Source organism: Myotis lucifugus, unplaced genomic scaffold (genome assembly GCF_000147115.1).
Source record: "Myotis lucifugus unplaced genomic scaffold, Myoluc2.0 scaffold_22, whole genome shotgun sequence".
NCBI classification, from domain to species: Eukaryota; Metazoa; Chordata; class Mammalia; order Chiroptera; family Vespertilionidae; genus Myotis; species Myotis lucifugus.
Window position 1 is genome coordinate 9,344,960 of NW_005871070.1, and position 26,878 is coordinate 9,371,837.

At 42.3% G+C, this 26,878-nt stretch overlaps 1 protein-coding gene across 1 annotated transcript in view; it reads left to right on the top strand.

The window, feature by feature from the left end:
* The window catches only part of PRKD1 (protein kinase D1), a 292,961-nt gene extending 273,768 nt beyond the window's left edge, over positions 1-19,193 (top strand). Inside the window, 2 exon segments of the mRNA XM_023751551.1 lie at positions 17,074-17,159; positions 18,216-19,193. Coding sequence (XP_023607319.1) covers positions 17,074-17,159; positions 18,216-18,434 — 305 coding nt within the window. The 3' untranslated portion in view covers positions 18,435-19,193.
* The last annotated feature ends 7,685 nt before the right edge of the window (positions 19,194-26,878 follow it).

Below are 26,878 nucleotides of genomic sequence, written 5' to 3' on the forward strand. Positions count from 1 at the left end.
GGGGGACATCCTTCAGCCTGGCCTGTGCCCTCTCGCAGTCTGGGACCCCTCGGGGGATGACCACCTGCTGGCTTAGGCCCGCTCCCTGGCGGATTTGGCCTAAGCTGGCAATCAGACATACCTCTGGCAGCCTGGGAGCCCTCGGGGGATGTCCACTTGCCAGCAGGGAGCAGGCCTAAGCTGCAGTCGGACATCCTTAGTGCTGCTGAGGAGGCGGGAGAGGCTCCCACCATCACCGCTGTGCTGGCAGCCGTCAGCCTGCCTTTGGCTGAGCAGAGCTCCCCCTGTGGGAGCTCACTGACCACCCGGGGGCAGCTCCTGCATTGAGTGTCTGCCCCCTGGTGGTCAGTGTGTGTCATAGTGACCAGTCATTCCCAGTCATTCTGCTGTTAGGGTCAGTTTGCATATTACCCTTTTATTATATAGGATAGAGGCCTGGTGCATGAGTGGGGTCCGGCTGGTTTGCCCTGAAGGGTGTCCCGGATCAGGGTGGGGGGCCCGCTAGGGTGCCTGGCCAGCCTAGGTGAGGGGCAGATGGGTTTTTGCAGGCTGGTCACATCCCCTTCATGGTGGGGGTCCCCACTGGGGTGCCTGGCCAGCCTGCGTGAGGGCCTGATGGCTGTTTGCAGGCTGGTCAAGCCCCCCCAGTGGGGACCCTCACCCCATGGAAGTTTGGCCAGCCTGGATGAGGGGCTGATGGCTGTTTTCAGGCTGGCCACACCCCCTTTAGGGTTGGGGGTCCCCACTAGGGTGCCTGGCCAGTCTGAGTGAGGGGCTGAGGGCCGTTTTCAGGCTGGCCAAGCCTGCCAGCGATGGAAGTTCCCAGCCTCTCCTTTTTTTCTTTCTTTCTTTTTTTTTTCTGGGATTTCTTTACCTTCTATAATTGAAATTTTGTTGCTTTGAGTGGAGCTCAGAGCCGGTGGCAGGCGGGAAGCTTGGCTTTCTCCATCATTGGGGCAACCAAGCCTCCTGCTTACTCCAGCTCCGTGGCTGCCGGCCGCCATCTTGGTTGGGTTAATTTGCATATAGTTGCTCTGATTGGCCAGTGGGCGTGGCTTAAGGCATAGCGAAGGTGCGGTCAATTTGCATGTTTGTCTTTTATTAGTGTAGATTAATGTTCCTTTCTTAAAGGAAGGATACAGTTTTAAAAGAAGTGGTGGGGGTTGTGAGGGCAGAGAAAATGCTTCAGAAAAAGGTTCCTCAGTGAATGTGCTTTGGAGTTTTAATTCTCACAGAAACCTTGTAATATAGGTTTGACTATCAGACCCATATTTTAAGTGAGAACACTGAGGCAAAAGAAGTGTCACCATAGGCCAAAATCACACAGCTGGGAAGTGGGAGAGCCAGAATCCCTAAGCAGGCAGTCTGCGTACATTTCACACCGCTGATCCTGCTTCTCTTTTAGTTTTCAGGCAACACCTAGTTCTAAGTTCGCTTAAATTTTTCAGTTTTTGTCCATTGAGTATGATGTTGGCTGTGGGCCTGTCATATATGGCTTTTATTATGTTGAGGTATGATCCTTCTATTCCCACCTTCTCAGATTGCTGTTAGTATTAAAGGCCAAGAGCTATCTATCATCAGGGCTTTGAATTACTATTAGCAACAACTTTTTTAACATCCTTAATTAGTTGTAAATCATAGTTAGATGGATAGATCTTAAAGGAATCTGTGCCCTTCAGATAAATCCTACTTGGTCATGGTGTATGGAAATATTTAGGATAATTCAACGGGCAAAAGTGAAGGGGTTATTTTTCAGAAAGCAGAAAAGAGGGAATTATCACGTAACCTTGTGACCTCTAAACATGGTTACTATTATATTTGATAACTTCAAACCAGAAATCCAGTAAAATACTTGATGTTTTTACTACAGTGCAAATCAGGAATATCTCTGAGGCCAAGCATTTTCCTGTTATGCAGGAGTAGAACATTAGAAAAATACCTTCACATTTAATCTTTTTTATCTTGAAATAGTGGAATACTTTTTTTTTTCTATCCCAGGTGGCACTTCTCAGCAGTGGGCCAGCAAGGGACAGGGGCCCCTTCACAACTCATGAACATGAACATGTCAGAGCTGGAACCCTTGGGTTCATGGAATGTAACCCCTCTCCAGTTACACATGAGGAAACCAGGACTCAAAATACGGGTGCAGGTCGCTAAGACCACATGGGGAGTCAGAAGCAGAGCTGGAGTGAGAACCTGGGCCTCTGAGTTTAGGCCTAGGATCTCCCATTACCTAGAGCTTCCTCTCTGTCCTAACCCTGCCCGAAGAAGAGATGACATTAGCCATTGATGCCCAGTGTGTGTACATTCCAGCATCCCTGGGTGACACAGTGCTGCTTGCTCATGACAGCATAATTACAGAAAACTGCTATTTATGGGGGTGCTACCATGTTCCCCAAGCTGTGCTAGGACCTTTTCAAACATCATGTCTGAGCCTCCCATTATAGAGATGGGCAAAGTGACATACAGGGAGATGTACCTTGTCTGGGGTCATACAGTGAGGGCATGACAGAGGCAATGTCTGTCTAACGGAAAAGTCTCCACTCCCAGCCACGAACACACACACACACACACACACACACACACACACACACACACACACCGTGGCCTCTGAAGAACAGGGTAGCTCCTGTGAAGAGGACAGTGGTTTCTCCCTGGCCTCCTCCCTCTTTGCTCCCCAGGCCCACCCCGCAGCCTTACCGTCTTAGAGGAGCAGACAGGTTACAGAGGGACCCTGACCACCTGCCTTCTCCAGGGAGCTGGGCCCTTCCCAAGGTGGTTTATGGCTTTGGTGTTTGTGGCCATAAACCGACCTTCACATTCTGGGTGTTGTGGACCTCTCAGTGGTGCCTGTGGCACAGACTCATCTCTGTCAGGGTTCAGGAGGCTGGCACACTGTGGAGGGCACAGACAGGATGCCTGCCCGCTGGTCAGCCTTGCCTGGGGTCTGCTCCATGCCCTGCGCTGGGCTCTGGACACAGGGTGGTCCAGACCAGGTCTCTGTCATTCAGGCCAGAGGAAAGGGTGTCCCGGAGACAAGGCTGTAAGGAGAGACCTGGATCCTAGAACTGACCCTGCCCCAGAACATCCGAGCCCTGAAGGATGCTGGCACAGGTGGGCACAGGTGTTCTAGGCCGGGGGTACCGCCTTTGTAAAATGCCAAGCCTGGAGGGCAGAGACATGTCAGGGAAGGCCCACTGGCTGGGCATAGGTCACCGGAAGCCGCAAGAAGGCGCAGGGTGGGGGGCGATCAGTTGTCCAGGGGCTGGAGCACCAGGCAGGTTCCTGGGTTCATTCACCCCGAGCAATGCGGAGCTGGGACACACCCATGTACCTGGAACTACACCCTTCGCCTACAGCCCTTGGGGTGCGGGGAGCACGGGGTCAGGTCCAGGTCTGATGTGGACGCGCGCCCTGTCCCCCGCAGGCCTCCTGGAGCCGGCACTTCGAGTCCTGGCCTTGGTGTGACTTGCTGCGGGGCTCCGGCCCTTCCCTCCGTGGGCCTCTGTTTTCCCATGTCCAAGGTCTCTGAGAGTCTGGGATCTCAGTCCTGTGTGCTCGGGGCCCACTGGCCGCCACGCAGGGTGGGGCAGCGCCCAGGTTTCTGCAGCGTGCCCACAGTTTGCCCCCTGCCCCCTCCAGCTTGGAGTACATTTTTTGTAGTGGAACAAATGGTGCCCTCTCTTATCATGGAAATGTGCTGGCTTTGTGTGCAGATATCAGCCAGAAATGAATAGCTGTATATTATGAAGGTTTAATTACCATTGATAATAGAGACCAGAGACATAGATATCAATAGCTCTAGACACTCTTCTTGGGAAACCACGATGTTCATACATCATAAGTAACGCAAAAGTAAAGGACAACACGTAAAATGTCTTTAAAGAACTTGAAAACTTGTTGGAGAGATGAGTTACATAAATTTGGGAAAATGATAATTTATTTCCTTGAATTGTTAGCGAGGTATAAAATCAGGGTCTCCAAGGTCAGAGGGAGAAGAATCACTGTGTGTGGGGACTGACCAGCAGCCCCTGAAGGAAGGATGAACAGATTACTCAGACACAGTTTGACTGTGAAAGAAAGGACTAAGGGGCCCCTGCTCTAGTGGCCAGGCCCGCCCCTATTGCCTGCCTCCTTAGGCCTTTATTGGAATTTTTATCTTTAGATACAATCAGTAGGGTGAGTAATCTTGGGAGGACACATGTGTTTACATTGTCCTCTAGGCAAGGGCATCGAGGGAGTAAGCATAAGGCTTCCAGTAAACACCCAGGGGTGTGTTCCTGCACAGGCTTGTTTGGAAAGGTCAAGGAATAATCAGGGGCGCTGCCTTCGACTCCCCTAAGTCTCCCCTAAGTTAGATTTCCAAAAAACAGGGCAGGTGGCCTTCCACACACTTCCCTTTTCTCAGAATGTCCTCTTTACAACTTTCCAACCAAGTCTCATGTGCTCCCCAACAACTGTGTAGTTAGAAGAATTGCATATTCCGAGATGGAACTTAGACCAGTCACTAAAGAATGAAAAGGAATATAGGCAGCATTTCAGGAAGAGGGGATTACATCATAGAATTCAAGGCATTTATATTTGACCAGGAAGTACACATTTGCTCACCTATAGATAGGCCTAAGCACTACAGATTTCCTGTTACTCAGACAAAGTAATGTGAAGACCAGCTTAGGTAACCCTCACTTTTCCAAAACTCAGGTGTCAGTTTGGGCATTAACTGGCCTCTCCTCGGCATCTTCCTGTAATTCATTCTTGCCTTTGAGGCACAGGAGTTGTGCTGCTTGCTGATCGAGTTTCTGAATGGCAAATGAGACCTAACTGCTCATGTATGAACAGAACTAATATTTGAACATAAAGAAAAGTTAGTAAATTGTATCATAATACCCGGTGAGGTAGTTACAGGCCCAGATTCTATCTCACTACCTTGTTGAGAACAAATAATTTCCTGATTAGAAGTTAGAACAGGGCAGCTGGTACCAAGTAATTTTAAGCATGAGGGATCTGATAAATACACAAGCAAACTGGTGTCTGACAAAGGGTGGTCACAGCTGATATTAGTAATTTTTAATCTCAGGATACTTTAAACCACACCAAAACCAGTAAGAATCCGGATACATGGAAATAAAAATGTAGGCCCCTCAGTCAAAGGTAACGATCGATGGCCACACAGTTTGAGATATAGTCCTATGTGCTATTCTAATTAGCCATCACTGACCTTTCTTGAGCTTCAGTTCCTCATCTGTAGAACAGGGTAATGATTTCTGCCCACATCATGAGGTGGTAATAAAGACCGAATGAGAAAAGGATGTGAAAGGCATCTCTGAAGGCAGGTGTGGGGTGAGCCAAGGATTTAGATTGAGGAAGAGAACAGCTAAGTTAAGAATTGCCCTGGCGGAAAACCAAGAATTGATTGTATAATTTTAGAAAACACATGCATACTGATGATTCCCAAGAGTTCTTCAGACATTTCTTTAATTGTATTTTTTTCTTGGCATGAAAAGGCAAAATAGAAGAAATTTATAAGGTCTTTGTAGCATACACAGATGTGTCAAAATGAAAACTTTATCCTGCATTTTTCTTTTAGTATAGACATGGACTTGATATAAGGTAATACTATATATTGGAGTGCTTGAGCCGTCATTGTGCCATTTTTCATAACGATCCTCTAGTAAGTAACATGTTTTAGTCTGAAGTAGAAACCAGAAAGGCTAAGTGACTTGCCTCAGGTCACACAGTGGTAAGGCTTGACCTTCAAATCAATTGTCTTCATTCCTTACATCATATATTGTCACACACCAAAGCTTGCTTATTTCTTAGGGCTTGATATTTAGGAACCTATAGGGAATATTTTAAACATGTTAATTATTTTTGATATGATAATACTAGAGACCCGGTGCATGGGATTCGTGCACTGGTGGGGGGCATGGCCTGTGGGGATTCACCCACTGTGGGAGCACTGCTCATCCCAGTCAGCTGAGCAGCTGTGGACCTGCCTCTGAACGACTGCTCCCTGGTCCAGCATCTTCAGTGGAGCTGGAGCAGTGGCCTCTCCAGGAGACTCGGTTAGGACTGAGCCCAGAAATAATAGCACTGAGAGGTGGTGGAGTGGCCTCAGTCCCGCGGTGGTCATGAACCTGCCTCCCAGCTCTGCGAGCCTGGCAGTGGCACTGCACGGCCTGCAGGCATCCGGAGGCGGCGGCATGGAGTGAGGAGGAGGACCTGGGGCAAGGAGACGACGATAGCAGCCCGGGTTCCTGCCCCTTGGCCTGGGGTTTGCAGCGGGAGCAGCTGCTCATCCTGGTCAACCGAGCATCACTCCCACTGTGGGAGTGCACTGACCACCAGGGAGCAGCTCCTGCATTGAGCGCCTGCTCCCTGGTGGTCAGTGTACATCATGCAACTGGTTGATCAGTTGTTCTAGTTGTTCTGCCGTTCAGTCACTGGGCTTTTATTATATAGGATTCTTTCTTTTCAGATTTAACCCATTGGAATTAATACTTACCCAAAGAGTATACATTTTGGGGGACACCTTGTATGTAACTAAACACATATTTAATTACAGTTATATATGTAGTTATATATATAAAACTAGATACTTACATTATGTTTAGCTATACAAATAAAGAAGAATGTATGTATACAAGAAAACACTCCGGAATGAGTCAGATGATTACAAATAAAAGCACAAGAGGAGACTAGGTCATCATGGAGCGGGAGTGCAGGGACCTTTCAGTTCATTCTCAGGCAGTGTTGTGTGTTCCATCTTGTTTCATTTCATCGTTGTGACTGGATGGTCATTTGGCATCATCGAGTTTATCCATTACTCCCCATCAATAATTAACCATGGCCTTGGTCTCGTCTCCAGCTCTCTCTCATATGAAGCTTAGCCCTCAGCATATCCATCCTGTGACCTTCCTCAGTTCCTTGAAAGGACTTGTTCACCTATTTTAAAATATTTACTTAATCAGGCAAATGTACTTTATCTTACGAAAAGGGAAGCCCATTATCACTTAAACATTTTTTAGATAATCGGAGGAAACTAAGGAAATTGCACCTTCCTTGATCGTGGCCCAATACGCCCTTCCTTTCCTTGCATTTTTAGGAACTCCACAACAACAAGAGAAAGGCCAGGTTAGCCCTTATGTTTGTTGCATGTAGTAGTACATCATAAGGGTGAATCCTGGTTCGACGTTGGAAAAAAAAATCAGAAAATTGCAAGCAAGACTCAGTCTATGATTTAGAAGTAGTTACTAGGGGTGTAAAGCTTAGAAGTGGGAAATAAAAAAACTAGCTAACAGAACATGGAATGCTTGCAAGGCAGGGGGTTCCTCATAACTTGCCAAGAATCTCCTTGATTATGGCTCATTTTAAACAACCTGTCATGGTCTGGCTCTAGGTCTATCGCAGGCCATTTTAAACTTTGGCGGAGGAGCTAGCTAAAAGCAGAGATGACCAGGCCCCACCCCCATAAAATGCCATCCTGTGCTGAGACTGTAAGAAGTCCGTGGGCCACACTTTGAAAACCACTGCTCAGAGCCCTGGCTCATGAGGAAAGAATTATAGTTAAATTCTGGAACCCCTGAAAGACCTCACAGCTGGCAGTGTTCTAAAAAAAATTTAAATTAAGTTCCTAATATTCAAATTTAGATAAACTATAAAGTTTCTCAACAAAAATAGGTTTACAGTTGTTTGTATTGAAGATAATACAATAATTAATAAATAATAATGCAAGAATGAACTCTGTTTTGCATACTCACATAGTAAGCCTACATTGCTCAACCTGTCTAATGTCAGTATATTATAATGTAAATGTGATAGCAATGTCAAAATGCTATAAAAAGTTTCCAAAGACTTAGTTTCACTTTCCATGCTTATCTAATCACAAACCAATTAACAGAGCGCAGACTGGCATTGATCCATGGAGCAAGAGCAGCACTGGTTGAAAGTTATTGAATCGAGCATAAAAGATACCGTGTTTATTATTGAAAGGTATTGAGATAATCAGAAGAACATTTTTAAATAGTTAAAAAGTCATCTCTGAAGAGCAGGTCTAATAATGAGATGAGAGGTTTTTATCTTCATTTTGAACTCTTCTTACTGATTGATTTAGATCTTTTACCAGGTGTATATGACATGTTAAAAAAATAATAAAAATGAACAAAAGTTCATGGAGAGAAAAAAGGGTCCAGGAATAAGTGGAGTACAACCTTTTGTATAACTTTAATTATTTCATGCCTGGTCTAAAATGTGTCTAAATTTTTAAATAAACAGACTATATGTGAATATTATTTGCTGAAGAGCTAGAGGGTTACATTTCCTTTTCTGTAACACCAGTCCTTGCATCAGGCCTGAGCAGATGAAGAAGATGCAATTCTACCAGGGGTGGGGAACCTTTTTTCTGCCAAGAGCCATTTGGATATTTGTAACATCATTCATGGGCCATACAAAATTATTAACTTAAAAATTAGCCTGCTATATTTGGTCAAACATTTAATTAACTCCTAATGCCTTGTCAGGGCCAGACCAAATGATTTTGTGGCCTCATATGTCCCACGGGACGGATGTTCCCCACCCCTGCAACCCATCTGTGCCCACACAAAGGAGAACGTTCAAGTGGGAAAGTCAAATGAATTCTCTTCTCCTGCATTCCATCAGTTGCTCAAGATCATAATACACATCTTAATTTTTTATATATGACTATTATACAGCCCTTGTTTCCCCAAGAGTTTATTCTTAGAGGAAGAGAGAAGACACAGATGACGAGGGATGTGCTTGTATAGCTGGTAATGTGAAATATAATTTGCAATTCATCTTACCAGAAGAACAATGACAAACCTGCAGCGAAGGGAGAGCATTCGTTGGAATAAAAGTACATTTCCATCATCGAATGGAATGGATGTGTTCAATTAGCGACACGTGGTAAATTTAAGGACTGATGGTAATAGACCACGAAAATCTCCAGAGAAATTACTGTTTTTTCCTTTGGAGTTTTGATGTTCCTCTATATGCCATTAGGGAGGCGAGCAGGCAGTAATCAACACAGAGGCAGCCGCGGAAATTGCCTCACAATGAGCCCTGACCCCCACCGTCAGAGATCATTTTCTGTGTGCACAGGTGAAGTCTGAAGAAGCACCTACCCTCAGGTCCCCTGCTGTGATGTTACTGCTCAGTTTCAGAGACACATGGCTAGGTAGTATTATCAAGAGTTAAGATCAGACACAAACCTTGACATACCACATAGAAAAAAAAGGGGGGGGTGGAGGTGTCCTTGCATTAATTCTTTGTCAAAATCACCAAAATGCGATGGTGCACCAGTGAAGCAAACTTTTTCCACTTTCCGCTTCCACAATCTCAATGGAAATATTTCTGCCTCTGCCTGTCCCCCATGAGCACAGCTCTAACTTTTGCTTCTAGTTGGTCTCAGTCCTCTGTTGACACTTATGTACAGTGTAGAATACATGGCATCTCAAGGCACAGAATGGCTCTAATAATATACCACTAAATTTATCAAAGCATCCAAATTTTATTTTAAAAGCAATTTTTGTCATTCAATGTGGTAAATTCAAATAAAATTGGTCACAAGTGTGTTTTCCCTCAGAAATTTCAGATGAAAAATACAGCCAGTACAAACACAAAGCAAAGCTAAATGAAAGCATAGCACCATTACCACATGGTATGTTTTCAAAATTCAACAGTGTTCCAGAACACGAAGCACTTAAGTTGGAAGTAGCACTTTGCCATGAAAAGCAACCAGCTGTAGGTCCCCTTTTCACTACATTTGTTCAAAACAAAAAATAACCTCATTGAAAATAAGCCTTGCATGGATGAGACCCAGAAATCCAATGGTATAAGGAACAAAAGAAAGACAATTGTCATTTTAATAATTAAACTGTGTTTGCAACAGTATATGAGGCTTGAAGATCCAGCAAGCCAGCTGAATATTAATGAATATTTGTCAACATATTAGCACCGCTGTCAGATGTAGCAGCCTGGAGGAGATGCGAGGGGACTAGCTAGTGAACTGCTGACCAATGCCGGATTGGTGCCAGGACAGTCAATCAAGATTGATAAACCAAAGCGAATTATGTGGGTCAGAACCTTCGTGAGGGTTTAACATGTTAGACAATCTCTACTTGAAATTCTGAGATTGCTTGTGTTTAATTTTTTTTTAAAAAAAACATGCATTTTGTTCAATAAGGAACTTTGAAATTATGAGCCAAAGGCATACAGTGATTCAATTAATATCCACTAGTAGAGTGAATTTTTAAAAACTCAAATGAGTTCATATCTGAAAAGGTCCCCACAAAGAAAGGAATTATTTATTCTGATAAAATTAAATTCATGGCATTTACTCTAGCAGATAATTTATAGAGAGAAAATGACCAAAGGAAATTTTAGCAAGAACATTGGCATTCTAAGTGCTCAAAAATGTTTATTTGCCCCCAAAATTAAAAGGTCTCCTATAAATCCCAATTATAAAATGAAAATTTCACTTCTGAATATGGCATCTGAATTTATGTAGAGATATTAGGGGAGAAGAATAACAAAGTTTAAGTAGTCTTGTAAGTTTGCTTTCTTCCACAATGACAACAGAATATTTTAAAATATAGGCTCTTAAAAATCTTATCTAACCCCTGTACTGCTTCACAGTATCAATCCACTGAGGATTTATACATAATATTCTGAAATTGCTCCATTGGTGGAAAATATGCAATTTCATGAGGAGCCCTATTTCTTCTTAATTTGACCCTAGCACAATGAGGAGAACCTCTGTTTATACCCCCTGGTCGAGCAAGCCTAATCCTTTTTATAACCAGAAGCTTATCTCAGAGGTTTGGAAGCCGCCATCATGTCCTGAGCAATCAGTGTTTCTTTCAACCTCCTCTTCACTCTACTTCAGACACTTCCCTCTTCATTGATGTTCTTTAAACCAAACCTCAAAATGGCTCTGATTCAAGGTTCAGTGAGTCTAAAGTAAAGTGATGCCACCATGTTCCTCATTGTAAAGAACACATTTCTTTTAGCACGCCATAAAATGCCATTTGATTTGGGGACAATAAACAGATTCATGTTGAGTTTACGGTGGATTTAGAACCCTGAATTCTTTCTCAGGCATATTGCTGATAAGCCGGGTTTTTCAGTTCTGTACTTAGACCCTTTTCGGTGGGTGGGAAGGAGGGACCTAAATAGAGGACTGAGTTCCATTTGTCCCTGTTAAATGGCTATCTTACCAGGATGGCCCATAGCTTCAGACTGTAGCTCTTTTGGAACTTATTTGTACAGTGCGACTTGTTTGCTCTTCCTGTTGGCATCTCCTGAGGGGAAGCTGTCCTGAAACCCTCTGTGTCTTCCTCCCAAATACTGAACCAGATGGCATAGAGCACAGATACCGCTCTCCATGGTTAGATTCATTTCTCTGCACTTACAGCCATTGAGTCAGAGGCCCTATTAAACCAGTTATTAACTGCTTCCAGTGTTCTCACACCCCTCGCCCTCGCTACCCGGGTGTGGTCTAAGACCCCGCCTGGGAGACAACAAACTGCAGACTCTCAGGTCCCACCCCAGACCCAGCAATCAGAATCGTCAGTGTAGATCCCTGGGTTACTCAGATGCCTGGCAAATCTGAGAAACAATACTCAGCCGTCATTCCCCACCTTAGCTGTACAGACCAGCAACACCAGGGCATGTCTGAAAACTACCACCACCTTGAACGTTGGTTTGAGTATCAGCATTAAAGAAAACACACAGTAAAAACAAAGACCTCTCTAGATGATATTAGTGTGCAGTGAAAATGAAAGAAAAATCCACCCTGAACATCATTATAATAATATAAATATATGTTGATTTTTACTTTGAATTTTCAATCCATTGGCATCAGTTTGGGGGCTGCTGTATGGTATGTTTAAACAGTTCAGGATTTCTAAAATTGTGTTGCTGGTCTTTGAGAGGCGATGAAATTGAAGGTAAAGCGAAGGAGTAACCATTGACAGAATGACTTTGCACTGAGGAAAGAACTGGAAAAGGAAAGACTGGGGCTTGAGTCTCTAAAGGTCTTGCACTTCATCGGATTGCGGTAATTGACTCAGGCACCGGTGAGATGATGACTTCCAGGGGCCTCGTTGCTGCAGGCAGCCTCTGGCTCCAGCCCTGAGAGGAGCGTCCCAGTTCATGTTGCCCGGCAACAGCTTCCTGGGTTGAAAGCTGGAATGTGAAGGGTTGCAAAATGATTTTTAAAATAAACACACAACTTACCCACCAGCGTGAAGCAAACCAAAGGGAGAAGTACTGAGGGCTGCACTGACCGACTGCGAGGCCGAATGGAAAGGGAAAAGGAAAATAGAAGGTGAGGAGCTCAGTGCTGACCGACGATGCTCCATCTCTAGAGTGATAGTTCTGATCCGGGTTCTTATTTGAAAATCTGTACCTGAATAATTTGCGTTAGACAGAAGACAGTATAGAAAAAAATAAAAGTAAAAAGTACTGTATCTGGATAAAACAGGTTAGCCCCAGAGGGTCACCAATAATTTCTCTTGTGTAAAATAAGCCTTGTAAAATAAACCCACTCTGTATTGCAGATATTCTCAGCATTGCTCTAATTTTCTGATAGAAGTCACTGATCCTCTGATCTGTTATATTGTGTAGAGTTGTGATGTCCTACCATCCAGGAATATTTTTAGCCAAAATATACAAACCATATGCACATAATGTGGATATTAAAACTTAGAGCTGAGAAAATTGTTATTTAAATTCCTAATTAATGTAGTCCGTCTCCCAAATGCTATTTAGCAAGCACTTTGCTAATGCATTAAATGATGTATTTTATTTTAAATATTTGTGAGACTTATGTGCAAAAATGAATACACAATCTGTCTGACCTTAAAGGAGCTGAAACCTAGTGGGGAGAATAGGGGGACATAGGCACGTACTGAAATAGTAAACAATGGGGAATGGTGGAGGGGCTGAGGGATGTAACCTGAGGGACCAATTATGTCTCCAAATATATCCAGTTCCATTCTTTTTGTAGGGTTTTCTCCAAGCTTTGGATGCAATGGCACATGCAAATGAGTCTTCTACATACACAGAATCTATTGTGTCCATACACATGGCATTTGCTTTGAAATAGAGAATGACTGCAATATAGTTTCCACAATTTCAGAGATAATTCTGTATTTTGATACCAGAAGAAAATGGAATCCATACAATTAACACTCTGATGGAACATTTCTTTTCATATTAAAACATAAAGCTCTTCAGCACCTGCACGTACCACTTAATTTTGTTTTTGTTCAGATGTTCTTGTGCACCTGGCAAACAGGCTACACAGAACTTAAGCTATCCCAACATCTGCTAAAAGGCCCATTCTGGTAAAAGGGAATGTTTGATAAAAATTTTCTCTTCGCTTTCCTAACATTTCAGTCTTTCAACTGATGGAACGATGACAGAAATTGATGTACAGGAAGTTAGGGGAAAATAACTGTATCCTATATAATAAAAGCCTAATATGCTAAGTGTCCAGTCGTCAGGTCATCAGTTCAACCAATCAAAGCGTAATATACTAATGATATACGAAGGCCGCTCAACTGCTTGCTATGACATGCACTGACCACCAGGGGGCAGACGCTCCAACAAAGGTTAGCTTGCTGCTGGGGTCCAGCCAATTGGGACTGAGGGAGATGGGCTGGACATGCCTTGGAACCCTCCTGTGGTACCTCCCCAGCCCCAATCATGCACCAGTGGAGTACCTCAGCCTGGCCTGTGCCCTCTCGCAATCCAGGACCTCTCGGAGGATATCAGAGAGCTGGTTTCGGCCCGATCCCGCCAGGCCAAGGGACCCCACTGGTGCACAAATTTGTTCACTGGGCCTCTAGTTAGGCAATAATTTGCTGTAGCAAGAAAAGAAACATTAGACTTCAAAAAACAGATTTTCTTTTTTTTTTTTTAATTTAGAGGAAACATGAGTGTGGATCCATTTTAGAAAGCATAGAACTCTCTGCTCATGAGGGATAAATTCTTTTAAAATGAAAAACTGAGCCATACAATCCTTTAAAATTTTTCAATAAAAAAGAAAACGGAAAAACATCTGATTGCTTAATATGGCTATCCACGGTGTTGAGAGAACTCAGATATACAACAATTTACTAATAATATGGGAAGATGAGATTGAGTTTAAGGATGAATAACAGAACTCTCAGAATAGCATTAGAAAAGCAAACTCCCAGAATAACTGGGCAGGTACAATCAGGAAATAATTCTACCCCTCTCTGCCTCTGTAAATGTTGGTATCAGATTTACTACAAAGAGGAGGAGGACCAGGCACTGCCTGTGTTGTTCCTGTTCTCAGGGAGCCTGGGGTTTCTGCAGTCCTTGTCCTCCCCGTGGGCAGTAGCATCCTGTTGTGTGCTATGCAATAGGCTGCCTTTTTCTCTGATTTTCCATCCTGCTGCCATCCTCTTCTTTCCTCCGAGTTCCCCAAGGCGGCCTCACTTTCTCCTTTGCGTTGTTTTTGAGAGAAGTTCACAGAATGGCCCGATTTATATCTTTCCCATGGTCTCTCCCTCTCCCCCTTCCATTGCCACAGTTTTGAAGGCATGCCCTACCACATTCCCTTTCGCTCTGAATTCTGAGTCTCAATTTGAGTTTTGGAACTGGGGTTGAGACCCATTTGGACTTTGTAGATGGACAGCTCCCTCTGGGATTGCTATGGCTGCTCCCGTTTTACTAGACTTTGCTCCTGTGCAACTGGGTTCGCCCCCTTAGTGTGGACACATCTCCCATGGAGGTCGCTGCTGGGAGGGAGACCTGGGGGAACGGAGGTGTCACAAGAGAACACTCAGTGGCAGCTATGAGATATGATTACTGTTCAGAACTGGACATACTGCATTTTGAAGAAACTAACAGAGGTATTCTTAGAGCCATTGTGAGGAATTTTGAATAAATCGTGGATTAAGTGAGAGCGATGCCAGGATACTTGACACAGGCCAGAGATTCAAATGGTGTATATTGTTATGTGTGTGTGTGTGTGTGTGTGTGTGTGCGCGCGCGCACACACATGTGTGCATGTTTAGCCTTTGCAACTAGATTGGGAGCCTTTCAGGAGGCCAGATATTTTTGTTTATTCCCTAAATAATTGCCAATAATAATTTCTTAAGGCAGGTTTAGTGAACGAATGCTTGATACATACGTATGAAGAATGTGGCCAATAAACAGAACATTGTTAGGAAAACAAAAACACTTCAGAATTTATTTTAAAAATCTGTTTAGTGAGAGGCATTTGGAGGGTACCATTAATGCTGGATTGTGTGAGACAATGAATAAAAAGGATGTTTTAAGAGTTTCAGAAAGAGTGACAAGTAGCATGGAACTTCAAACACGAATGACGTACCTATTTTCTCAGTAACACCAGGTTCCCAACATTTAAGTACAGGCACCAACATTTAATAGTTAATTATCTCCATTTTCTGCCAAGCCAGAAGTATGTTTATAAATTCACAAATACCCACACACATGTTTAGACACACACGTGTTTCCTGGGTTCTCTCCCTGTGTCCTGAACGCTTTTCTTCCCGCGCGGTCCTCGTCTTCCTCTTGCTGTGCGTATTCAGGTCACCTGGGTACTGGCTGTCCCGACTGCTGACTACGCTTCATTCAGCAGAACCATTTTTTAATCTTCACATATTCCATTCCCTTCAGACACTTCTAGTTTCTCCTCTGGCGGTGCTTCCCTCCCCATTAGGCCGCGTGGTTCACTGTTGGGGCCCATTTGGGCACAAACCAACCTTTTGTTGAGCTACTGTACTCCTGCCCTCCTAATTATTGAATTCAAAACAGAATGAGTGAACTAATAACATATATTTATTCCCTGGCGTGTCGGGGGAAGCTTAATGCTGCGGCGTGCGCTCCGTAACACATAAGCTCTCCCTGCGCCCCTCATCCTCCAGGGGTGCTGTGACTTCACAGCAGCCAGAGCGGAAGGTGCACTTTACTCACCAGTGAGTAAATCATGTGAATGGATGTTTTAAGGCCGAAGCCCAATACACCGTTCGCTGAGAGAACTGTACTTTCAAAAGCTCTGTGAGAACACGTGTGGAATGGGAAACTGTACTAAGTGCTGTGTTTCCTAAGGGATCCTAGCCCTGGCCAGGGCGTGGAGGCAAGGCAGCCTTTAAATGTGGGCTATCGCATTTACTTTCTTCAGCCAAAGAATTAGGTGTTAGATATTCTGCAGTCTTTCGTGCAGGCCAATATTTAGAACGTTCGTATCAGAGAGAGAGAAATTTAGATTGCCAAACGACGGCAGGAATCACTTGTCTTTGCCTGTAATGATAAGGAGCCTGGTTCATTCGGATTGGGTGAGCGATCTTGGTCTCAGGTGGCCTCAGCACCCCTGTGACAGTCTGTATTTCCGGTCCATGTGTGCTGGTGCAGACCAAACAATAGAGCCAGAGCCACGGGCTCAGGACTTAGTCATTGGGGAAGTTGGGGAATTAATTCACTTTTTTTGTCTGTAACAGAGACACAGGTCTAATCCCGGTGTGCCACTGGTTTTCAGGCTGTAAGTTTATCATGAGTCCCGACTCATGTTATGTTTTATATATTTTCCCTTTTAAGTGTGGTATCCAGATGGCCGTCATTTAATTCAAGACTGTGAAGCCCATTGTGTGTATTCTAAATTTAAACACATTTTACAACAAAATTAGTAAGTGCCTTCTCTTGAATATTAGTTTTATCCTGCCACGAGTGCAAGATGTATTTAAACGAAACATATTTAAATAAAACTTCTGCTTTAGAAAAATGTGTTAAAGACTAAACCAAGAGAAATTTAATCATATTCACAAAAGACTCATACGCCTTCCTCCACAATTGTTTCCAATTTCACTTTTCAGCACCCAAAGTAAAGTGAAGACCGAGGTTTTAGAATTCTCACGATGAATGTTCTTCAGGTTCTAGCGCCTGCTATCACTGTGCTGCCTTAACTGTGAGAAATAGCAGACATGAAATAAACTGTAAAGGAATCATGATATGCTCCGGGTTTGTCATTTCTTTTCACTAATAACTAACATTCTTTTTCAGCCATTGATCTTATCAATAACTTGCTGCAAGTAAAAATGAGAAAGCGCTATAGTGTGGACAAGACCTTGAGTCACCCTTGGCTACAGGTAAAAATCAGTTATTGGATATTTCCTCAGTCAGGTGAGCTTCTAAGTATTTGTAAGATTTTGATATTGTATGCAAAAATATTTTGTCGTATTTTTTTAAAGTATAATTCTAATATCAATTTGGTTGCCAAAATGAATACAACTGCTTAGGACTTAATAAAGTTTAGTGTTTCTAAGCCTCTCTATCAAGAAAATCACACACACACACTTGCACCCACCAAACCAAAATCAAGAAACCTAAGGGTCAGAACAAAACCCCAAGGCCCAGCTTTCAGAAGCACCTGTAGGTGCAACTCTGATAAATGCTCAAGTAAATGGCCTCACATGGCCATGCACTGTACTTGTTTGTACCTGTGTCTTTAAAGCCTAGACCAATACAGAACAAATGCATAACAAATGTACATGCATGGGTATACACTTGTTTTCTCTTAAATATTTATTATTTTCACATTGAATTTAAGTTTAGTTTTTTGTTGTTGTTAATCCTCACCCCAGGATATTTTTTCCATTGACTTTTAAGAGAGTGGGAGGGAGAGGGAGAGAGAGAAACATTGATGTGTCTGATGTAAGAGAGACATATTGATTGGTTGCCTCCCCCACGTGTTCCAACAGGGGCGGGGATTGAACCTGCAACCCAGGTATGTGCACTTGACAGGAAAGCAAACGCTCAACCATTTGGTCCATGGGAAGATGCTCTAATCCCTGAGCAAAACTCGCCAGGGTTGAACTAAAAGTTTAGAAAAATGGTGTTCTGGAATACTGAAGGGTTATTTGCGGTCTCAATCTCAAAGGAATACCAACATTCCTAATTGTTTGACTGCAAGCACTTACTACTGCCCACCCTTCGGTGCACGTCACATAAACAGTGTGCGTTTGTAAAGTTCGGGCAAATAGGATGGTTTTGGTGCTGCTGCTGTCACTTCAGGGTGCCTGAGGAAAGACACACAAGGTTAGAGTGAAAGGAAAAGGGATAACTCATCAATTGTGGGAACTGACAACAGTGTTTGCATGAGTTGTAATCATCTCTGTGGTAATATTTTGGAATTTCTTCATCAGGATTATCAGACCTGGTTAGATTTACGAGAGCTGGAGTGCAAAACCGGGGAACGCTACATCACCCACGAAAGCGACGACCTGCGGTGGGAGCAGTACGCAGGCGAGCAGGGGCTGCAGTACCCCCCACACCTGGTCAACCCCAGTGCAAGTCCCGGCGACAGTCCCGAGACTGAGGAAACGGAGATGAAAGCCCTCAGCGAGCGTGTCAGCATCCTCTGAGTTCCATCCCCTATAATCTGTCAAAACACTGTGGAATTAATAAATACATACGGTCAGGTTTAACATTTGCCTTGCAGAACTGCCATTATTTTCTGTCAGATGAGAACAAAGCTGTTAAACTGTTAGCACTGTTGATGTATCTGAGTTGCCAAGACAAATCAACAGAAGCATTTGTATTTTGTGTGACCAACTGTGTTGTATTAACAAAAGTTCCCTGCAAAACTAAACGTGTTATTGTGAATGATTCATGTTATATTTAATGCATTAAACCTGCCTCCGCTGTGCCTTTATAAATCGGTGTTTTTCTTACTGGAGCCTCAATTTGGTAAGAGTCTACAGAACCCGTCTATGAGATAGTTCTGTTGTGTCCCATCGGTTTTCGTGATAAGCAAACTATTGAACAGTCTATTATTACCATTGTTCTATGAACAATTCCAAAACTTATGTGGAAATAAAAAAGAATGATGGAGCTGTGGGGGGACAGATATACGATCCTAAGACACAAGTGCATGAGAATTTTATTGTATAGTCTCAAATCCCTTACCTGCCTAGTGTGCCTCAGTGTATTTAAACTCAAGTAAGGGCACCTAGGCCTGCCTGCTACTTTTAAGCCTAAATGCCTTAAAAATGTAAACTGCCAGATACAGCAAATATATTCCCCTTTCTTACAATGCCCTGCTGTATTATGGAGAATCAGCAGCTAAGCAACCTTTTTGCCTTTGTGTATTTTTTAATAATAAATAAATATTCTTGTCAAAATATGTGTCCATCTGACTGAATTATTTTCATTTATAGTTCACACTAGTGTTTTCAGGCCAATTAGGAACAGGTATCCGCTCAAAAAGCAGAAAAAATGTAATGATCTAGAATTTACTTTCCCTGAGCCATAAGTGTAGAAGTCTTTCTGACTTGTACGTCAGCTAATTTCCAGGAGGAAAGAAAGCTTTCAAAGAGAAAAATGGCCAAGGCCAAACAGGATGCTTGAAGGCACAAGTAAGAATATTGCAAATAGCAATCTCAATGTAGCTTCCTGAGTTAGGCACTATAAGCCAGGAGTGTGTTAGAATAATGGTCTAGTTTCTTTCTATATTATCTAAACAGGAAGGTTCTAAAGTGAACTACAAAAACACATCAAGTCTGGAAAGTAATTCCTAAAGAGAAAGCCAACTGAAGCGAAGGGCCTGAGGAAGAGAGGAATGAATAGACGGTAGGTGTGTAGAGTAGGTGACGTGGGTAACATGGGTGGGGTGTCTTTATAGCAGGATAATAATTATTATGTGTTATTGTTCAAGTGTAACAAAAAAAAAACACAATGTTTGGAGGGATTTTATTTGTTTTGAGATACTTGAATACAGTAGATAAGTATGTTAAAACTGCAGGCAATATTTACACTTGGAGAGATGGGGAGAATAGTTAGTTTTCCGAATAGTTAGTCACTATTTTGTGTTATTACTTGTCCTTTATTCTAAGGGATTTGAAATTTATTCTGTGTAAGTCTCAGGACACCATTCAGGTTTTCAAGCAGAAGAGTAAGCAACATCAACAGGTCCCCTCTGCCAGCAAGACAGAGTCTGGATGGAAGCCAGGGAAGAAGCGGTGGGCCAAGATTCCAGCTCAACTGTTGTATGAACCCGTGGGGAGATGAGAGCCTGAACTAACTAAGGCAGTGGCAATAGGAAGCTCGAGGAGAGGTAGAAGCGATGTTAACAGATGGAATCACCCAGATGTGGTTCCTGATTGATTGATCCTAGGTTTTGGCCTGGATATTGATGGCAGTATTCATCAAAAGAAGTTACAGCCATTTTAGAAAGGGTGAGTTCACGTTTGAACATGTTAAATATAAAGGTGCTATAAGACACCAAGTTTGAGATAGCTTAAAGGTGTTTAGGGAAGAATTCTGGAGTTGAAGGTACAGATTTGGAATACAAAGTCCACAATAGGTTGATTAGAATGATTCAGGTCTCTGGGGACAGAATAAGAAAGAAAGTGATCTCAGGACACAAACCTGAGAAGTATCCATGTAGAAGGTTCAGTCAGAATACTAGTAAGGAAAATTCAAAAGGAATATTCAAAGATAGAATTAAATGTAGAAAGATAGAAGCCAAGGGAAGAGTAAGTTCAGAATCTCTTACCCTTTGAGACAGCATGGCGGGACCTGAAGAGTATCATGCTAAGTGAAATAAGTCAGAGAAAGACAAGTATCACATGATCTCACTCATATGTGGAATCCATGTAACAAAATAAACTGATGAACAGAGGGGATCCAGAGACTCGAAGCATGGAACAGAGTGCGGAATCTCAGAGGGAAGGGCGGGGGGGAGGGTGGGAGGGTGGGTGGGAGTAATCAACCAAAGACCTTGTATGCATAACCCATGGACACAGACAATAGGGTGCTGAAGGCCTGAAGTGGTCTGGAGGGGGGCCAATGGGGGGAAAAGGGAGACATATGTAATACTTTTCAACAATAAAGAATTATTTTTTTAAAAAGGTGGGGGGGGGGAGATGAAGTAGACAACAAGGGTAGGAAACACTATGCGAGATGGTGGTTTCAGCCTTTGGGGACTCAGCCTTGGCAACTCTCCCAGCAGTTTGTAACAAACGTGACTCTTCCGCTCCATTCAGAGTAGCTGTGTCAAAAGGATCCCTGTGTGACAACACCGTTCTGCAGTCATTAAGGACAGGAACGTGAAGGTAACTGCCAGTGTTCAGAAAAAAGTGGGCCACTGAAAGTCATCAATCAGCACCCACTTTTCAAGCTCACCATCATCAATAAAGTTGTCCAGACTTCACAGCAGTGCTAGATGATAGTATTACATGACATGAACGGGTTAGGAGTCTGTGTTTAATACAAGAGACAGGCCAACGTTTTTGACACAGAAACATCTAATTCTGACAAAAATAAGAGAAATGACAGAAGCATGTTTCAGGGAGGATGTGTCCTCTGTCATGGTCACAGAGACCATATTCTTTAAACAATTACATTAACAACCCACTCAAGATGCCGTAAACATTACTGGTCTCCATAAATCCTGAACCATGGCAACAAGTTGCTACCGGTCTTGCTTTTGTCCTAAGCAAGAGGACAGTGCTGAGAATGCATATAAGCATAACCAATGGACACAGACACCAGGGGGGTGAAGGCATGTACTGGGGGGTGGGGGTGGCCGGGGAGAGATCAATGGAGGGAAAAGGAGACATGTAAGTCTATATGTAATACTTTAAACAATAAAGAAGTAAAAAAAAAATTTTTTTATGAATGGTTCTTTTTTTTTTTTTTTTTTTAAGAATGGTCCATTATCCCTGAGGAAGAGATAGTCTTTGCATTTTGTGCTTGGAGACTGTTTTGAGAACTATATGGTCAGCCATTACTTTGTGTAAAGTAAGTAGAGCAGTGAGGATGAGAAAGCCATCTGTCTCCTTGCTGCATCCATTATCCACTCAATGTTAAGTCTGACTACCTCCCAGGAGTGATTAGGTTTTGACCTCTTTTAAGGAACCAAGTACTGGTTTCTGAAGATACACTAGGGCCCATGGAAAAGAGCCTACTGCTTTCAGTTGCCAAAAGAGAACACGATGTTTCATCTCAGCCTTTTCCCTTCACCTGGAACTGTTCTTACCCCCCCCCCACCCGCTCCCTCCCCATTCCCTTGCCTGGTTAACTCCTGTTCATCCCCTCTGGAGACAGTTTCCATTGATGGCCCTTGTTTCTTGTGCATGCATCACACTCCTGTCTCCCCTCATGCCTTATGTTTTTGTTGTTATTGTTGAAAACTGGGTGTTTTAATATATTGCAGCAACTCTGCATCATGACCCTCTCCACCCTCTCCCCATGGTGGTGGTGGCTGCTGTTTGTTCAGTAACTTTGCAGGATGAGTTCTCTAGATCCTGCCTCCCTAAAGTGTGCAGCTGCTGATGTCACTGCTCAGCTTTAGTTTGAGTGTGTGTGGGTTTTTAAAATTTTATTCTTAAGCCTGGCTTCCTAGAGGCCACATCTGGGACAGCATAAATTAGTGGTCTGACGGTGACAGATCAGAGATTGTGTTTAATTTAAGCACCATGAGCCAATAAGTCATCTAACCTTTGCTGATGGATCTGAGTGTGGGTTAGTTAATAAGTTTCCTTTTCCCCAGATCTCTCTGTACATTCAAAGTCTTACATTCAACCAGGTGAAGATTAGATGCCTAAGGCTCTGTCTCTTCTGAATGTGTATATACAGCTTTGTACATACATGTAGCCTTTCAGCCACCAGGGATATGTAGATACCTTGTCAGTATCTCCCTAGAGAATTTTTGGTAGTTCTACCAGTCTTTTCGTTACTCCCATGATTGTTCACCATTGAGATTGGTATTGTTTATACAATAACCCTGGAAATGGGTTTTTCCATGTTCAGCTCCAAATCAAGTCTGCCTCCCTCTATCAGTAAGACTCCAGGATTTTCCCAGCCTTCCCCACCCTCATAGAACTACCTTGTCACAGAGCTGAGGCAATGGGGGAGAATGGAGACAGGCTAAAATGCCACAGATTCCCATTGTTCTTACTAAGGTTTATTATTTTTTCCTGAATAAAATTCATTGTATGCCCTTGGCCAATTTCCAAAGTCCTAAAATGGTTGTTTTGGAAAAATTTGCTGGTTATATCATTGCTCTTTGGGAAAATATTTACTGAGCTTCTCACTCCACTATTCTGGAAGTTCCCAGAGATAACAATATTAACCTCACTTGAAGACTATCTGTAGAAAGTTAATCAAAAACCTTAAAAACTCATATAATCTATTACAATAAAAAACCCAGAGATAAATTAGGAGAAAATATTCAGAGAATTCTAAGTTTTCTCATTTACTCAGGTTTCTCATGGTGAGCTACAAAATTATCAGTAAATTTTAATTAACTTGTGAAAACCAAGCATCTTTTTTTAAGAAATACAGATTTTTATTGATTTCAGAGAGGAAGGGAGAGGGAGAGAGATATAACATCAATTTTGAGAGAGAATCATAGATCAGCTGCTTCCTGCACACCCCCTACTGGGGATCAAGCCCACAACCTGAGCATGTGCCCTTGACTGGAATCGAACCCGGGACCCTTCAGTCCACAGGCTGATGCTCTATCCACTGAGCCAAACCAACTAGAGCAAAAACAAAACATCTTATGTAAATGTTTACTTTATCCTTTTCTCCTTCTTTTGGGCTCTGAGTGTCTGGACAGCATGACTCCCTGGACCCCAATGGGTAAAAAACATTCCCTACCTGCATAGCAAGGTATGTGGGTGTAGGTGTGGCCACGTGCGCCTTCAAACCCTTAGCTGTGCCAAAGTGTTTTTTCCACATACAAAAATTTGGCACTAGTGGTAACCCTCCTGCATGTTTTCCTCGACATCTTGAGCTTCTTTGCTCTTTTGTCCCTCCGGTTTAACTTGTTTCTTTCTCCCGGCCCTAAACTTTTCTTGCCTGTTTCAGATAAAGAATTGTTTTTAATCTCCTCAAAGGCTGAGTGACGCAACCCTTCTACCTGACTTCATATTCTTTCTTGCCTCTTTCAAACTCCACAACCACACCCCCAATTGTCTTTGCTCTGTATGGTTTCCACCAACAAATTACCCTTTGTCTCAAAACAAACTCAGCTTTCCACCTTCAACAAAACAATATACGTAAACAAATCAAGTTGGAACTTGCTTCTTCCAGCAAACATCTAATCGCTTTCTTTCTTTTTCCAGCAAATCTCTCACTATTTGTCCTTTGGCTTCTGTGTTTATAGCCATTGGAATACAATCTTCATTTTTATCGTCAGTGAATCTCTTCTCACATGAATCATCAGTGAACTCTAACTCAAAATTGGGGGATTTTTTTTCAATGTAGGATAGAGGTCAGAAACCCAAATGATGAGACAGACTAACTTTGGCTTGACTTCTGGGTGACCATGAAAGCTGGTCATCTCCCATATGGTCATCTCCAGGGGTGTTGTGAGAGGTTAAATACAACCATGCATATAAAACTTTTTAGTGTATACTTGGCCTCAGACATTAATTAAGCCATCAATAGGTTATATTTAGTAGTTTTTAGTCATTCAACCACTATTTTGGACACTTTCTAAGTTCTGGGAATATAGCATATGAAGACAGCTGTGGTCGCTGCTCATATTCCTCATGACCTTCCTGCTCTGGTGTCCTTTGTTTTGATGGGCTACTGAGAAGGGCATGAACTTTGAAGCTTAACGGGCATAAATCCAAATAACCAACTCAAGCCTTGTTGAGTGAACATAGACAAACTACTCTATCATCTACTCAGAATTAGAATCGCAGTAATACATATTTTAGGGTGCAATCAGGATATCTAGGTAAAGTAAGCATTTAAATTGCTTAGCCAAATCATTGGCATATGTTGCAGCTCAACAGATTTCTGCCTCTCCCCTACCTTTATATGCTTTTCCCAAGTTTTCTCTTTAAATATTTTTCCAGATATGATTTATTTCCATGAATTCAACTATTACTTTAGCTAGCACTCATAAATCCATTTTGGCCACCTCAGACTCAAAACAATCCAATTTCATCTCTCCATGAATTTATAGAATATATCCAGAGGTCCCACCATGACTTAAATTTAACACATCTAACATCACTATTACCTTCTTAAACCTCAAATAAATTGCATTGTAAGACTTCTTCTAAGTGTATTTTTTTTTCTTTCAGGCTCTCTTCCCTCCTATCTACTTCTTTACACACCACTGCTAGACTTATCTTCTCCAAAAGTGTTTTCATCATTGTACTCACAATGTTCTGAAATCTTAAAAAACTCCACTCCCAGTTATCTACAAGATAAATTCTTATTTCTTAGTGTCACAAAAGCTGTGGGTTCCAAAAATTAATAAAGCACTCACTACTCTATGAGAATTCTATGTACCCCACAGATTTCTGAGCCATAGACACAAATTTCGGGGCTTAGACAGAAACAATTTTCACCTCTTTGAAGTTCACCTCTTATTTCTATAACAAGGCAAGAAGCTGGGCAAGATGGGTTCTAACTCATCTAAACACAGATTTCATGAAAGCATGGTTTAGGTTGAATGTCAATAAGGTGTCAATGATGCATACATTTTTAATTGTCTGGGGTAAATTCTGTTTTGAAAAAAAGAAAAGTCACCTCTTTCCCTGGATCTCCTTTGTGTCATAGATTGTGTCCTGGAACTTCTGACTATAAATGCTTTCTTTAAGTGAAATCTGGGCTACCAGCTACTCTCTGCTGAAAAGTGTGAACATTTGCTGCAAACCTTCTTTCTGTACCTTGAGTGGAATGGTAAGATTTTAAATTAAGGTGTCACTTTTCTGGGAAATGGAATATTCTTTATATTATATGCTGTGTTTTTTTGATATAACTAAAACCCTTGGATCTTTTCTTTTGAAATATTTTGCCTGGTTTGCTCTAAGGACTGAGAGTGAGCTTAGCTTGAACTTTGGACACCTGGTGATCTCAATTTTCATGGAGATTCAAGTAGATTACTTTAGTTTTCTACTTATAAATTTGTCTCCACACCTGAAGGTAGATAACTGTCTAGTATTGATTCACTACTTGAGTCCACTACGTTCCACAGAGACAAGGAATACTCTCAAATACTACCTGAGTATGACTGATATGTATCTGTCTTGTGCAAAATCTCACACACACTGGATTCTCTGCAGTACCTTTTACCCCTCAAGATTGAGACAGAATTTCAGGAGAAATCACTTAAGTAAAGATACAGAAGTGAGAATGAACCTGATATGAATAGAGAAAAAGCTCCTGATGAAGTAGAGGGCTAGCATGCAGGTAGACCCAGGAAATAACATTGCCCAGGTTAAGTAAAGCTGGATATCAAGCCTCAAAAAAACAGGAAGAATTCACACTTTGTCCCAAAATAATAGGAAGCTATTGGTGATTTTTGTCAAGAGGAATTGCGAAACTATTTATTTTGCACTTAAGAAAGGGATAATAAAATTTTTATTTGGAGTTCAAGAATTTATTATTTTAAGTCATGTTCATGTTCATACAGAGGGTAAAAGGCCTTCTTTAAAAACAAAAGTAATATAAGCAGAGTCTAAATTAAACTGACTAAACTTTCTTTACTGATAGAGAACTCTTTTACTATCACATGGGAATTTCTTCCTCATATTTAATTCCCTCTGTTCAGATGCTCAGATAAGCTAATAACATCTCAAAGGAGATCTTGACTTGAAGTATGCTCTGTAGGCAAAACTGCAGAATAAGCCACACTTGGACTTCATAAAATTACAGCTTGTGTGCATAGAGAAATAATCATGAGAGCCAATTATCTTTAAACAGACTGATGTTTCAAATTCTAATTACAAAGTTTTAGCCTCATTAACACATGTGCCTCATTTTATGTCTTGGCTACCACATTTTATTGTTACAATTCATTAAAAAGAATGTGAAAAGTGAAGATGATCATAAACTTCAT